The following is a 16,511-nucleotide window of genomic DNA, read 5'->3' as shown; positions in this document are numbered from 1 at the left end:
ACATTAACTTCTTATCCATGCCTTTGTTTCTACACGGCTAGACTACTGTAACAGTCTGTTTTCCTGTCTGAATCAGAAGGAGCTTTCTCGCCTGAAGTTGATCCAGAACTCGACTGTGAGGATCTTGACCCGCACTATGAGAAGAGATCACATCTCCCTTATCATTAAAGCTCTTCATTGGCTCCCGGTTGCTTACCACTTTCAAAATAAAATTTTAGGGTGGTCAAGCTCCTTCACATTTGTGTGATTTGGTCGCCCCCTACAGACCATCTCGTGCACTGAGGTCTGTGGATCAGAGCCTGTTGACGGTCCCTCACACGGTTCCGGACCAGAGGAGACAGATCCTCCCAGGCTGTCGCTCCTAAACTCTGGAATGAGCTCCTGTTGTCCCTACATTCTCTTTTTAAAAGTCAACTAAAACCATTTATTTTTGCAAAGCATCTTAACTGAAGTTGTTTTTATTTGAGATTGGGATGATTGTTTACTATAGGCTTTTTGTTTGTCTTTTTATGTTTGTTATTTAGATTTTAACCTGTGAAGCACCATGTGACTTCTGTCTGTGAACGGTGTTATGTACATAAAATTTAATTACTTACTTTACTCACTAAATATTTAAACAGCAGAGGAAGGCTGCAGAAACATCTCACCTGCTGTCGGTGTCCAAACCCACAAAGTCCTTCTTCTCAAATGGGACGCAGAGCAGAGGAATCTTGTCCCCCGACTTATCCGTGGCCCGGTCCAGCCGCTTGGACTCCAAAACAATAAATATGGACTCCACAAAATCCTCCACCCTCCGCTCCACATCGCTGCACTCCTCAAAACTGGGGTAGAAGACCATGTCTGGGCGGGACTGCTCTGCAATCTCTCCCTGGAGCCCAAACACCAGCAGGCGCGAGTCGTACAGCGTGGAGCTGTACACCTCCTTCTGGGCGTGAAAGCGATCCGCCGTGTGGGGCCAGTCCCGCGATGAGCTGCAGGTGGTGACGGCAATGAGACCCACCACTTTGCGGTGGGTCTGGAAGTCGCCCCACTCGTTGTTCTCAGGGAGATAGTGGTGTCTGTAGCGGATGAAGAGCAGCCGCTGGGAGTCTCGCACGCTGAGCTGCCTCACGCTGGCGATGCGCTTGTAGATCCTAAAGAACTGGTCCTCCGGCACGATGCCGACTGGCTGGACCACCACCAGCACCGTCTGGTGGTCCTCGGCACACTGCATGTAATCTGGGATGCTCATCCTGGGAGCAGCTGCAGACAGAAAAACACAGCTGATGATCAACAGCGACGGATGAATGATTGGAAATATTCAACATGGTTCAACAACTGCTGACTATTTGAGGGTCTTTTATTTGGTTTTGACAAATCTGGCGAGTTATTCTTAATATTTGGAGTCTAGATATTATTTTATGCTTCTTTCTAGGTGTTCACTATATCTTTTTCACACCAAACAATCCCCAGACCTTGAGAGCAAACACACAATCTATGATGCACCTGCTGCAACACAAACACCTGACCGGAACAACTGAAGGAACGCATTTTAAACGTGACAACAACACAAAAAAACACGTTTGTTATCCCATAGAAACCGGATTTAAGTCGATAAATAGCGGCTAGTATTACTGTTTTGTTACTGTAAACATCCCAATAATGAAACAAACACTGGAGGCTAGCTTAGCTAAGCTAACTATTTCCTAAAGATGCCTCTGACAACACAAACCACAAATAGAAACAACCGGAAGGAGACAGCCGCGAGCGCAACTAGCAGGTAAACGTGTAAAATGCTTTATTGCAGCTCAACAAAGAGAAATCCTGCGTTACCTTCACAGATTATACAGAAATGTTGGGCTTCCTTCCTTTAGCCTGTTTGACGTCAGGAAAGCTGCAACACAACTTCCGGGGAATGTTTTCAAATTAAAAGCATAAACGCAGCTCGTCCTCGTCTTTTGGGAGTTTTTTTTATTATTATTTTAATACCGCACATCCGGTGGTTGCAGGTATTAAGACTCTGTCCTATTTCCGTTTTAAAAAATAATTTTTTTTCAAAGAAAAAAAAAGATGTATAAAATTTGTTATAAATGGTGCTTTCAACAAATTGCACGAGTCGTGCCTGCTGGTGTTTCGGCTCCAGGGAGAGATTGCAGATCAGCCCCGCCCAGATGGTTTTCTACCCCTCACACACCTAATAAGCAGCATTCTGACTAAAGATTTATTTTATTTTTTTGCAAACTTTTGCAAAACAAATTTTTATTTTGAATCTGGAGTAAAAAAATTTTCTGCGACGGAGCAGCCATCCCAAGAAGCAGACTCCACCAGTCTCTGACCCAGTCAAACAACGCTTATAAATGTAACTGGAATAAATGTCGATGAAACTGCAAGATGAAAAGTTAGTTCTTAGACTTAAGAGTGGTCATTATTATGCCAAACATTGAGGTGCACACGCTGAAAGGGTTTTAATTGGCTTTCCTTGGCATCCAATGTCCAGATTACATCTGAGGTTCAATTTGCAAAATTAAATGATCCTAAACTGAATCACAGGAACAATTTCAATAACAGGATCAGTTAGTGTCACAAAAGCGGCTTTTAAAAAAATAAAATGTATTCCGGACTTGCATTACATTACCTTGGATCACAGTGAGCAGGTTGTGGTTTGAATCCCAGCTCAGTTCTTTCTGTGTGGAGTTTCCAGGTTCTCCTGGTACGTCTGTGAGTTTTCCTCTGTTCCCTGCAGTCCAAACGCATGCTTCATATCTCAATTGCTGACTCTAAACTGTGTGTGTGTGGCTCTGTGAGGTACAGATTTGTCCTGATAGGCTCCAGCATCCCCAAACAGGAAGTCAGATGGGAAACTTTAATACTAAAATAAAATCCCCCCAAAAAATCATTTATTTTCCTCACCACTTTTTTTTCTTGTCCTGTCCAACAGCTGGGCAAACAGATGAGAGCTGAGGGCCTCTTGTGTTGGACATATTTTACTTTAACAACAGGGGTTATTAATCTTCAGACAAACCAGAGGTATGTCTGAATAAACCCCTTTTGTAATTGAGGCCAAACTTTATCCATTCTAAATCATATTTGAAAATCTTCTGTGTTGGACTGGACGGACAAGGAAAGGAGGGAGGAAGAGAGAGGGAAGTTAGAGAGGGGGGGATAGGAGGGTGATCATAGAAGGACGGGGGGGGGGGGGGGGTTAAAACCATGAAGCAGCATAAAGCACCAGGTTTTTGGATGGTTATAATCATTACAGTGAGGTTCAGATGTACTACAAGTGTATAAGGGCGGGGCCTGTCCACACACACACTCAACTGCCACAAACACACCTGTTGGCTCCAAAAATACTCACATGTCAACATGTACACAATACAAATGCTGTTCCCACACGCATACTTATGCCTTCAAACCAACTAGTGCAGGGATCGGCAACCCAAAATGTTGAAAGAGCCAAATTGGACGAAAAAAACAAATATGTCTGGAGCCGCAAAATATTAAAAGCCCTATTTAAGCCTTATAATGAAGGCAACACATGCGATATGTATCTATATTAGCTATATTAGCCTACTATCAAAATGACTAAGTTGTTACAAATACATAATTAGCATTAACCATCAAATGTTTATTTTCCCTGCAGTGCATTCTGCGGAGAACGACGCGTCACCTGACTGCTCTGTTGTGCAAGTTTAACTTCATTACAATATCACTGAATTATGTTTCATTGCTTTGATAAAATTAAAGAAATAAAATAACGAAATCCGATTTTTGATTTCATTTTTTTTTTGAGGATTCGAACAAAAAACAACAAAATGGAACGTGCCTGCCATGCCCCTCTCTGGGAACTAAACAGAGTGCAATAAAATGCAGCCTGCGTTTATAAAAAAGAAAACAGCAGCCTTTTGAAAAGGTAAAGTATATAAAATCAAATTAATACAGTTAAGTTTGAATTCTGTGCAAATGCCAAGCAAGTCAGTGCAAGGGTAAAACAGCAGCGTCCTCTTGTTTGGCTGTACATCTCTGGCAAAGACAGTCAGCTTGCGCTTGAATGACAGAACAGCTTCAAGCATTTGCGGCGCCTGTAGACTTTCCTTCAGCTCGTTTAGGTGGTTTGTCACAGTCATATCCACCAAAAAGTGCAGCTATTCGAGCCACAGTGTCTTCCAGTTGTGGGTAGTTCAGGTCTTTGCTTTTCAGGAACGTTTTCACGTGTTCGAAACAGACGACAAAGTGACGCAAAACGTCACCCCTGGACAGCCATTGGACTTTGTCGTGTAGCAGGAGATCAGAATATTCGCTTTCAACTTCATCAAGCAATGCACGGAACTAACGAGTAAGCCCTGGCTGAGCAATTCTGCAGGCTGCAGCCAGGGGTAGTTGGAACTGACGGTGGTTCGATTTACATCAGCCACCTGCCTAGCGGTCCGCTGCCCTGCTGGTAAAAAAGTGTGTTGCAGGCTATGACGCAAATCTTCGTTGACAGAAATGTTGAAATTTAATATTGTAGTGGCGGTCTTGTGCATATTAGGTCTGTTAGCAGCAGGGGATTGTGGGATGCGGTCTCCTGATGTAATTAGGGCTCAGCAGGAGCGTTTCTGTTTGCCCACATTTCTTTTCACATGGCAGTTTTGTTGTTCCACCTTAGTTTATTCTTCCTGTTATGTTGTTTCTTTATGTTGCACAATGAGTGTGGGAGGGGAGAGGTTGATGACTCCTGTGCAATGTTTAATGTGGTGTGTTCAAAATAAATGGGCTTATTATGCTGGAAAGGAGACTGCGCCCTCAGCTTCTCTTTCTGCCTCCTCCTCTCTGAGACTGTATGGAGTTGTGCGGTGTATTGGACACGGACAGTTCTCCAGCGCTGCCAGGTGATTGACATCTCAACTTGTTGACAGCGTGGTTCCCGTATTTCCCGCTACAAGTGACGTACCTGCTAGGCGTTATAATATTTATTCTACACATTCTTACAGCATTGGAAAACATTAAGAATGTTTGTGTTTTGTTTTTCCTCCTACAGAAACCATATTAAAACAAAAAATATATTTCTCTCCCCCGTCTTTTTACGTTTTCAAACATTTTTGAAAATTCTCCATTCAATCACGCAAAATATTAGTGCAAAGGTGAGCTAACACCTGTGCTCAAGTGAGTGTTTATGTTCTTCTAAAATGGAGGAGAGAATGTAAAAAGAGGTGGGGGGGAGGTTTCCCAGCCATCCCCACACCAAGACCCCCACCACAGCAGCAGCGGCAGCCAGCACCCCCTAACACCTACACAGCAGCAGATAGAGAACAACCGCCCCCCGGGTGATCACATCCGTCACCGAGGTCGGGGCCAGCAGGACCACAACAGGGGCCCCCAAAGCCAGAGAGCAGGGAGGCATGAGGGGACAGAGAGTGCAAGCTCCAGCCCAACCCGGAGAGCAGCCCCCCGCCGCGCCAGGAGGGCCCAAAATGGGACCCCACCCCAGAAGGGGTCCACAGCCCCAGACGAGCACCTCATCACCACCCAGGAGTTCTGGGCATCCCCCCACCCCAACCCCAGGTATGAGCCAGGACCCCCAAAAGGAGACCCGCCCCGCGCTCTAGGCAGCCACCCCCCGACCAACCATGGTTGGTCCAGGAGAGAGCAGGGCAGGGGCCAGCCATCCTCACCCAGGAGGAGGACACCCAGGAGAAGGGGGGGTCCACAGGAAGTGTTGTAAACATGGCCCGACCAGGTCCGCCCACAGTTGGAAATTTGGCGAAGCCCAGCGCTCAGGGGCAAGGACCAGAACCCACACCACAGGGACACGGACACCCCCAGGCTCAGATGTAATGTTATCCCCGGATCTTGGCCTTGCCAGAGAGATCAGGGATCCCTCTCCCTGCGTGGAGAGAGAGCTGCCGGGCCCATAGCCAGCACCCAGGGGACACAGCCGCCGTTGCCAAGGGCCCAATACCCCCTACCAGGGATGGGGTAGGGGACAGATGGTCTGAGGTCCCACCTTCCTTGTGAAATGCATGTGTGTGTGTTTGTGAGGGGGTGTGTGTGTGCATGTATGTGTGTTTGTAATGGAGTGTATATTTTGAGGGTTAAAGGGTGTGTGTACTAAGGGGGTGCAGTTAAAATTGGTGGGTAGGGCACTGAGGAGACATCTCCTGATTACTCACAGTGATGTCCCATCACCCTCCCCACCAAGGGGCCCTAAATGTCTACGGTGCAGTTAAAATTGGTGGGTAAGGCGCTAAAACAGAGGTGGGCACTGAGGGCCGCAGTCCTGCATGTTTTCCAGCATACCCTGCTCTGGCATGTTCTGATTGGCTGGATACACCTGAACCAGGTAATCAGCCATGAGTAGGGGAAGAGTATGTGGAAATCATGCAGACACACCGGCCCTCGAGGCCTGGAATTGTCCACCCCTGCGCTAAAAGGACATCTGCTGCTTGCTGGCAGTGATGTCCAAGCACCCCCCCCCCCACCACCACCACCAAGGGCCCTACATGTCTAAGGTGCAAATAAAACCGAGGGGGGGGGGGGGCTAGTCCATACGGCAACCATGGGAGGGGGAACAATGGAACAATGCCAAGTGGCTCTTCACCCCAAGGTGCATCGCTGGCTGACCCCCCCCCCTCCCCCATCACCCTAATAAGAGATTATAAGACGAACTGTTCCCCGGTGGTCAAACAGCCCCCCGCATAGGGCTCAGGTCTCCTCAGCCCAGGGGTCCCATCCCCCAAAGTGGGGTGTGGTTTAGCTGCACCAGTTCTGTTAATTTGGGGTGTAAATAAATACCTAGATATTTGATATTGCCTGATTTAATTGGTATCGAGAATCTTTGCTTCGCATTGCTGTTCAGTGATAATAAAACAGATTTATTCCAATTAATTGAGTACGGTAGTCTGATTATGGAGGAGAGTTCATTAATAAAGTGTTGCTGATTCATTTACAGAACGTGAATTATTTAAAAATAGTAATTTGTCATCTGCATAAAGACTAATTTTATGTTGGCTGTGTTTGGTTTTAATTCCTTTAATACTCTCATTCTGTCTTATTGCTGCAGCTAGAGGCTCGATAAATATTGCAAAAAGAGAGGGGGAGAGTGGGCAACCCTGTCTAGTTCCTCTTCAAAGAAAAAACCTGTTGGAAGTCTGTCTATTAGATATGACTGATGCATTGGGGTTGTGATATAATATTTTAATCCAATTGACAAATGATTCTCCAAACCCAAACTTATGGAGGGCAGCACCACCACTGCCCTCCATAAGTGCCCTCCACTTTTGTAGTGTTCTAGCAATGGTTCACTTCCTAATGGTGGAACAAAGCACTAAAGCTGTGCACCAGGGTCATTTCATTTCAAAATAAAAGTACACATTTAACATATGCAGTTTTTTTTTTCACAAAACAAAAATCTTTTGACCTTAACCCAAGAATGTCTGCATGGAAAAACAAAAAGCTGCTGTGTTGTTCCTGCAGATCCTCAGGCAGTAGCAGGAACACGCAGAGCAGTGGCTTCTGAGGAAACCACACCAGTCCTGACATCCCACCCACTTGTAAATGAAGAGGCATGATTCAGGCAGATGTCTGCACTATTAGGAAAGATTCCACATTTATTCGAGGAATATGTCCAGATACTGCTGCACGCCAACAAAGACCTCAACAAAAGAACCACACAGACTCAATTTTTTAGTATTTTTTTTTTAATCCATGAATCAATCTTCTTGGAAGACAACTGCATCTTTTCCCCCCCCCCATTTTCTCCTTTGTTTTTCTGTTTTGGTCGAAGGAGGTTGGTCCAAAAGCAAAGCCAAAGTGAACCACTGGAATGTCTTTACAAAGATTCATCGTGAGAACACAATCAACAACAAGCAGACAGCTACAGAACATCACAGGAGCTCCCAAATCAAAGCACACAGACGATTGGGCGGGAAAAGCTGCTTAAGACTGCACAGAAACATTTCGTCTGAGCTGAGCTCCATAACCGGCGTAGGTCCAAACGTGCCGTTCCCTCAAGACTGCTGGGTAACCTCATAAATGCATGGATTCTTCAGATCATTTTCACTTCGGCATCCCTGCTCGGTCACTGGGGGCAAGAGCAGCATGTCGTAACGTTAACACTACAGCGGCACAGACAGATACACTCTGTTGGCACCAAATGTGAATAGAACACGCCAACTCTACAGGACATCAACACGACTCATCTGGTCAAATGCTTTTATTTTGAAAAAAAATCCGCTGAAATTATTGTTCCCATCACAGTTTGAACAAGGACCTTAAGACTTCACGTGATTGGAGAAAAATGTTCCCTTTTTTGTGCAACATCATCTGAGAGTGAGAGGGGTTTCAAACTCCACTGCTGGATGGAATTTTCAAAATAAACTTCCTTTCTGACACAACTTCATAATTGGAGAAAAATCTTTGAAATTTAACCCCTCAGCCGTTTGAAAGAAGTTAATGGAAACACAAATCCCTGTTTCAGAGGTAAACATGACTTTCTGTGTGTTCAATGAGTTTTTGTGGAGCTTTAATAAGGAAACATTAAACATGATCAAGATTGGAGATGAGTTTTCTTGCTTCTCGTGACTAATAACCCAGATTAATGAGCATGATTTGCCCCTGTGATCGTTCCTCATGAAGCATTTGAGCACCTGAAGGAGGAACTGGAGGTGCGTTTCCACAGATTCTGGGTTGGATGTTATCAGATGGATTAGTTTATTCTGCAGCGATCACGTGGCCACAGCTGAGATGAGTCGACCTAATTACTGCACTTTTTCAGAGCGCGTGGACTCGCCGCAGACTAGGAGCAGGAAGTGACCCTGGTTTACAAAGAAGTGACACAGGAAACTGAGACATGTGCAGAGGCCAGGGGTGCAGGAGGGGAATGCGCGTCGTCTGAACAGCTGGATTTTTGGCATTCTTCATTTTGGCGTTGAAAGTGGAGGAGCCAGTGGGGCAGAAGGACGGGAAGTGGAGCCCCTGCAGGGTGGGGGGAGTCGGGGCAGAGAGGAAGACTGTCCTGCTACCTTCTTCTCCTTCAGGCCAGCTTCAGAAACTGTTCCACCGAGTCTGCCTCCACAGCCTCTGCAAACATTTCATAATTCTGCAAAAAAGGAAAACGTCACATGAAAACAGAGAAATGATTCCAGTTGGGACTTCCAGCTGAAATAAGTCTAAAGCAAAGATGTCTTCTACTCTGACAGACTGTTTCTCCACATTATCACGTTGCTTTTACGTCTTCTGGCCACCAGATGTTGCTGTTCTTTATTAGCCCAAAGCATCAGAGCTCTGATGCTTTAGCAGGGATCCCCAAATCCAGACCTTGAGGTCTGGTGTCCTGATGGTTTTCCAGAAACCCCCCCTTATTTGCCGCTGATTACCTGGATCATGTGTGTTTAGCCACTAAGGAGCTTCAATGGCAGGTTGGTTGGAAAACATGTAGGACACCGGCCCTCCAGGCCTGGATTCGAGGGCCTCTGGTTTAGAGCAGTGGTTTTCTTTTCAAACTTTGAGTCAAGGTCCACTTTTTCCTTGACAAAAATCCTGCGGCACACCAGCAACCACAGATTTAAAACATTGGCGTATTGATTACAGCCTCACATGCATTGTCTGTAATAATTGAGGCACAGAAAATTTGAAGTTGCAGCTGTTTTCCTAAAAGTTTTCAATAACATTCAAGTAAATTAGTTGAAAATTTTACCCCCACCAGTTTAATAAAATGCAATTCCATGTAAACTTCACAGAAACCAAATAAAATAATGTTCTTTCTAAACTGTCATTTATTTATTGAATTTTGTGTGTGTTTGCAAGAGCAACTGTCATTTTGGGACAGATATATAATCACTGCATGCTTAAAGATTTTAAACTAAAAGACCAACATTATTTAGATATTTTTAAGTTTTGGGCCTTTGAGGAAGGTAGTAAAGCGCTTACAGCCCCTTTTCCATTACTAGAACATTCTGGATGGTCACATGTCTTTGCTAAAATCAAAGTGTTTCCACACATTGGACTGGAATGATAGTAAAATAAACCTACCATGTCTCAATCCAGATCTCATTTTCCATGATCAGTTATGGATTGATCTCATTTTAGAAGTTTTCTAATGGTCATTTGATCACCAACTTGTCACCAAATGTTTACTGTGTTTATGCCATGCAGCCCATCACAGCAGGCCTTCTGGAACACGGTGCCTGCATTCTTCGTCGAGGTGCTTTATGTCAGGTTAGATCACAGAAGGGTGTGGGGGAGGAGGAGGAGGAGGATTCTTCCTCGGATAGAGGCTCTGCCTCAAATTCTTCTCAAGAACCTCCAAACTAAAAAGCTGAGCTACAAAAACCATCAGAAGGATTTCCGCTCAGAGCAGACGAGGCTCGAGTACCACCAGAGATCCTGACCCCCCCATGAGGGGGAACCGATCCGCACAGTAGCATCAGGTTTCCGCTGCACGCCTTCATTCTTCCCCTCCTTCAAAGCGTGAGCTTGGCCCGGAGTGCTGGGATCCAGGATGAGCCTCCGTTTCTCACTGAACAGCTTCAGCAACACAATTCCTGGCAGGAAGCCGACGGTCCTGCGGACCGGTCCACTTTACACGTGCGGCTCTATGTACAGCCCCGGACGGACCGGTCCACTTTACACGTGCGGCTCTATGTACAGCCCCGGACGGACCGGTCCACTTTACACGTGCGGCTCTATGTACAGCCCCGGACGGACCGGTCCACTTTACATGTGCGGCTCTATGTACAGCCCCGGACGGACCGGTCCACTTTACATGTGCGGCTCTACGTACAGCCCCGGACGGACCGGTCCACTTTACACGTGCGGCTCTATGTACAGCCCCGGACGGACCGGTCCACTTTACATGTGCGGCTCTATGTACAGCCCCAGACGGACCGGTCCACTTTACACGTGCGGCTCTATGTACAGCCCCGGACGGACCGGTCCACTTTACACGTGCGGCTCTATGTACAGCCCCGGACGGACCGGTCCACTTTACATGTGCGGCTCTACGTACAGCCCCGGACGGACCGGTCCACTTTACACGTGCGGCTCTATGTACAGCCCCGGACGGACCGGTCCACTTTACATGTGCGGCTCTATGTACAGCCCCGGACGGACCGGTCCACTTTACATGTGCGGCTCTATGTACAGCCCCAGACGGACCGGTCCACTTTACACGTGCGGCTCTATGTACAGCCCCGGACGGACCGGTCCACTTTACACGTGCGGCTCTATGTACAGCCCCGGACGGACCGGTCCACTTTACACGTGCGGCTCTATGTACAGCCCCGGACGGACCGGTCCACTTTACATGTGCGGCTCTACGTACAGCCCCGGACGGACCGGTCCACTTTACATGTGCGGCTCTATGTACAGCCCCAGACGGACCGGTCCACTTTACACGTGCGGCTCTATGTACAGCCCCGGACGGACCGGTCCACTTTACACGTGCGGCTCTATGTACAGCCCCGGACGGACCGGTCCACTTTACATGTGCGGCTCTACGTACAGCCCCGGACGGACCGGTCCACTTTACACGTGCGGCTCTATGTACAGCCCCGGACGGACCGGTCCACTTTACATGTGCGGCTCTATGTACAGCCCCGGACGGACCGGTCCACTTTACATGTGCGGCTCTATGTACAGCCCCAGACGGACCGGTCCACTTTACACGTGCGGCTCTATGTACAGCCCCGGACGGACCGGTCCACTTTACACGTGCGGCTCTATGTACAGCCCCGGACGGACCGGTCCACTTTACACGTGCGGCTCTATGTACAGCCCCGGACGGACCGGTCCACTTTACATGTGCGGCTCTACGTACAGCCCCGGACGGACCGGTCCACTTTACATGTGCGGCTCTACGCACATGGATGGAACCATGTTCTGAGAGTCCAAAATCTCCAATAAAAAAAAAAACAATCCGAGTTTCCCTAAACAGAATTCAACAATTTTCTTTGATTTGTGTAAAATTTTTTGAAGCGGTAAAACTCTTACAGAGACCGACCATGAGAAAAAACACTGATCCAAATATTAAATCTGTCTTTTTGGAGTCTAAAAACATGTTTTTTTCCTTTTCTGGTGACTTTATATGGATGCCATTTCTCCTTTTGTGCCATTTATCTCATCATAAATATGTATGAATACATGAGGGAAGTCAAACGTTTCTGCTTCCACTAATTTTAAACGTAAACTGGACATAAAAGGTGGAAGTTGAACGCTGTCAGAGCAGGAGGTTTGGATCAAAAGCTGTTGTTGGATTTGATTGACATTAAAAGTCAGAAACTACAAAGAATCAACACATTTCTATCAAATGTCACTTGTGTGGATTTTCCTCACAAGTGTGAGGATCAGAATAAAAAGCACCGCCTGAATTCCTCCACTGAGGCTCTGGAGCCTCATGCAGTTCTTCGTCCCTCCATTGTAGGTCTGCAGCTTTGAAGACACAAGCTAACATTTGAGTTTCCCGTTTAGATTCTTAACTCATCCGATAACTGATGGTGGTTAAACATTGAATATACTGTCAGTTATTTTTTAGGAGCTTAAAGTGCGTTATCTGATCTGCTGCACATCAGAGGCAAAGGTCTTTGACTGTAGAACTGCATGCATGTGTATAAAATTTACACCAATGTTGTCGTGTTCATATGCAATGGTATAAAAAATGAAAATAAAAAAGGATGCATGATAGAGAACATGCTGTGTTTCATGCATTTTTTTATTAAAGTGAATCTGCTGCAGGGTGTATTTTATTTTGAAAGGAACTAGTATTTGCTGCTGTTTGATGTAAAAGAAGTTCAACTTGAGTTTCATAGAACGATATAACACTGTTGTAAATCTTTAAAAGCTACATTTTTATAAATGAACATATATTTTCTAAACGTTGAAGTGGAACCTTGCAGCTCTCACTTGGTTTAGCTTAGTGGCCCAAATGGTCGTTTTAGCGCTGGAGGCTGCAGACCTCTGGGTCAGGAGACACAACCCAACACAGTGACAAAACCACAAATGTGTGGTATTTAAAAGCCTTGTGAAGCGTATCTAAAGGCCAAAGACCTCACAGAGTTTCAGACTGATGCTTGTCAGGGTTTCTAAAGACAGAAAACCGCGTCTTCTGGTGTTTAAAACCGTCGTGATCTGAACCCGGCGGGCGGCGGTGAGGACGCCTGTATTTTTAAGTAGACGCCGTCTCCCCAAACAGCAGCAGCCGCGTCAAACCGGCAACACGGCCTGTTGCGAAGTGTCTCCTCACCCCGCAGTACTGGTCCTCGTTGAAGAGCTGGGGGGGGACGGCTGTGGGGTCTCCCGCCTTGCTTCTCATCTCATCTCGCAGCTCCCCCCCCACAGAGATGTCGATGAGCTCGTACCGGATGCTTTTGCTGTCCAGGATCCGCATCATCTCTGCCTGCTGGGACTTCACCTGCAGAACAGGAGCCGAGGTCAGACGCCACCCAACGAAAACGGACCCCCGCCCAACCCAAAGCGCGGCGCCGTGTATCTGTAACTGCTGGGAGATGATTCACAGACATGCGAGCAGTCTGCTATCTTTATGACCGGGGGGGGGCGACAAGCCCAGCAGGAAGTGGAAGAAGCGTGCAGACGGCCACGTCCCAACCGTCAGGAAAGCTTTACATCCTCAAACTGGAGAGGAACCGCTTCATCTTCCTGAAAGCTGCCAGACAACTGCAGAGTTTCACAACGTCGTGACAGAAATGAGTTTGAATGAAAGCCGTCCACAGTTAAAGTCCAAACAGACCATAAATCTGCACAACGGGTCACGCTGGGCTGTGGATCACAAACACTGAGGACTGAAAAAACCCAAACAATCCTCATTTAAGGCCACAATGCTGACATTTTTCTCATTTTTGAGATGATGATGCTGCAGGAGCACACACACACAAACACACACACACACCATTGATGAACACCAGATGCTGTAGGACAACAACCCAGAACCCAGAACTCGGTCCTGAATGCTCACATCATGTCAGCGCCCTGGCTTCTAAATGTAGTTAAACTTTAGCTCTAAATGCACAAAGTTTAGGAAAAGTTCGTGATTAAATGTCGTATATTATCCTCGTTTTAAGTCAATTATCTTCATCGTTTCTCTGCATTGTTGAAGAGTCTTCTTTCTTTCTACATTCCTCTCTTTTTATTTGTGTTTTTTATATAAAAACCGGGTTTATTTTGGCGCACACAGATTATGACAGACTGAGGAACCGGAAGTGTGACCTCTCCACTCCGATTTAAAGCGCTTTTAAAATCGTAGCTCGGTACCATCTCGGTTCGGTTAAACACGTGTGTGTGTGTTGAACCGGTACCGCCTTCCGACCGCGCTAAAACCCGACAGGCGGCAGCAAAAAGCGCGGCTCCGGTGAAAGGAACTGATGAACTTCGGGGTATCCCTCCGCGCACCTGCCGCCGAACAACCGCCCTGACTCGGAGGCAGACCCGCGCAGGCCCGGTGAGTCGGTTCGGAGGAAGCTGCTGGGTGTGTCTGCTGGACCGCAGCTCCGCTCGCTGCTGCCGCAGAGGACCGAGTCAAAGCACGGCGACGTTAAGGCTGACGTCCGCGGGACTCACCGTCCGGGAGGCGGTCACGGTGGTGTAGTACAGCTTGATCCCCATGGCTCCGAGTCCACTTTGCTTGTGTGGTTCCGCCTGAAAGCTGTTCCTCTGGTTCCGGTCAAAATGAACTGTTTTCACCGGAAAGGGGCCTGACAAGTGTTGCTGTCAAAATAAAAGCCTCCCAAAAGGGACAATATTTTCTATTGACATTATTTACATTTAAGGGATTTACAGATACAATTACAGTATCTCACAGCCCCTACCAGACAAAATTAATTTAAGTTTAATTTAATAATTCAATTAAGTTAACTATACTTCTGCTTAAATCTTAATCATCACACATTTTATTACAATTTTAACCATAGCGCTTTGAGATTTATTTTCAAAATGTAAAGCACATTCTTTCTAAATAAAATGTATTATTATAATTATTATGTGATTTTCATCAGTTTAACACAAGTCATGTTTTGAATATGGCCTTTTTTCTGTCAGTCATTAGTGCAAAATGTTGTATTAAGTAAATCGAGTTAGTCACCAATCAATTCATAAATGTACATTTCTGCTTAAAAGATGTTTTATTCTCTTGTTTTCTATAGAAGATTTCATGTTTGACTGCTCAGAGTCGGATCCTACATTTAATCTAAAATATTAATTTGAATAAATGTTGTTCTTAATACCAAAAGATAAAGATGGCTTAAAAATGACTGAATGAGCTCATCTCTGAAAAACTCATCTGATCTCAGATTAAACAACAAAAAAGCTGCTTATGAATTAATCATTAGTGAAAATATAAGACATAACAGCTAACAATTATTTGTCTCATTTAATCTAATTTTGATCTTACCTGTATGCAAAGAAGTTCTTATTTGAAATGTTTACAGCAATTGCACTATGTTCCACATTAGCATGATTGTGAAATGAAATTCATAAACATGGACAGAATTATTTATTATTATTCATTCATCTTCTTTAGAGTAACCAGTGAACCTCTGAAGCATGTTTTTGGACGGTGGGAGGAAGCCGGAGAAAACCCACGCATGCACGGGGAGAACATGCAAACTCCACACAGAAAGGCCCCCCACTGGTGTTCTGGTTCAGGTCCCCCAGCCAGGACTCCTATATTTTAATTAATTGTGTAAACCAAAAACTATTTTCCAAATAATTTGCAATTTATGATTCAAAGAAATGAAAGAAATGACCTGCATGTACTATTAATATTCAATTTGAGGGATACTGGATCTGTCATTTTCTTCTTGAAATTTTTTTTTTTGCTTTAATTTTTGTTTGTTTTGATTTTTCAATATTATTCTGTTTTGTTTTTTTTGTATATACAAAAAACTTTAAGTATGGATTATTTGAAAAAGGATGTGATCAAAAAATAAAATTTCAAAAGGTCTGCCTCTTATTCTGAAATTAAATCAGGAACAGAAACTGGTGCGTTTCATATTGGCTTGCTTGCTTCACGAGGACCGAACACAACTTTATGAGAAATGTTTTTGTTTATTTATGTGTGTGTTTGTTTGTTTGTTGTACCCGTTGGCTCCGTTTCCTGTGTGGTTCAACCCGAGCACAGGAATGTGTTTATAGATAACACGTAGCTTTGCCTTCAGCATGTTCGTCGACTTTATAGCAAAAAGGGTTTTCAGACAAAATCTAAAGTTTCTGGTTCAGTATGTTGGAGGGAGATTGCAGATAAATCGATTAGGGTGAAAAAGCCTCTGTGGGCCCCTGACATGACCTGGGAGCCTCCAGCTAATCTCAACATCAAGAAAAGGTTCAAGCAACTCAGGAACATCTGCGTCTGATCAGGGTGTGGTCCAGAGGTCACACAGCTCATTCTCTCCCTCAGTTCTCACATTTTCATTCCTTTCTTGGTGTTTTGTGGTTTTGCAATTGTTTAAATGACCTTTGAAGTCTTCTGTATACTTCATTCGAAACTTTATTTGTTCTTTGCAGAACTTTGGCTTTGTATAGATCTCCTGTCCATGTGTGTGTCCCCA

General features: G+C 45.5%; 2 protein-coding genes across 3 annotated transcripts in view; both read right to left on the bottom strand.

Moving 5' to 3' along the window:
• The window catches only part of trappc9 (trafficking protein particle complex 9), a 169,238-nt gene extending 167,330 nt beyond the window's left edge, over nucleotides 1-1,908 (bottom strand). For both annotated transcript variants that reach the window (XM_023960197.1, XM_023960198.1), the window contains exons 1-2: nucleotides 1,813-1,908; nucleotides 648-1,242 (exon numbers count right to left, since the gene is read on the bottom strand). In XM_023960197.1, coding sequence (XP_023815965.1) covers nucleotides 648-1,231 — 584 coding nt within the window. In that variant the 5' untranslated portion in view covers nucleotides 1,232-1,242; nucleotides 1,813-1,908. The remainder of the gene's footprint in view (nucleotides 1-647; nucleotides 1,243-1,812) is intronic.
• A 5,728-nt stretch (nucleotides 1,909-7,636) lies between these two features.
• sh3bgrl3 (SH3 domain binding glutamate rich protein like 3) lies at nucleotides 7,637-14,650 on the bottom strand. Its single transcript, XM_004074248.4, has 3 exons — nucleotides 14,527-14,650; nucleotides 13,196-13,363; nucleotides 7,637-9,055 (listed from the first exon to the last, which is right to left on the bottom strand). Exons 1-3 carry the CDS (start codon nucleotides 14,569-14,571, stop codon nucleotides 8,990-8,992), a joined length of 279 nt encoding a protein of 92 aa, XP_004074296.1. The 5' UTR covers nucleotides 14,572-14,650; the 3' UTR covers nucleotides 7,637-8,989.
• Nucleotides 14,651-16,511: the final 1,861 nt, after the last annotated feature.

This window comes from Oryzias latipes, chromosome 11 (assembly GCF_002234675.1).
Source record: "Oryzias latipes chromosome 11, ASM223467v1".
NCBI lineage: Eukaryota > Metazoa > Chordata > Actinopteri > Beloniformes > Adrianichthyidae > Oryzias > Oryzias latipes.
The sequence above is the reverse complement of the archived record's forward strand: the minus strand, read 5'-3'. Positions and strand labels throughout refer to the sequence as shown.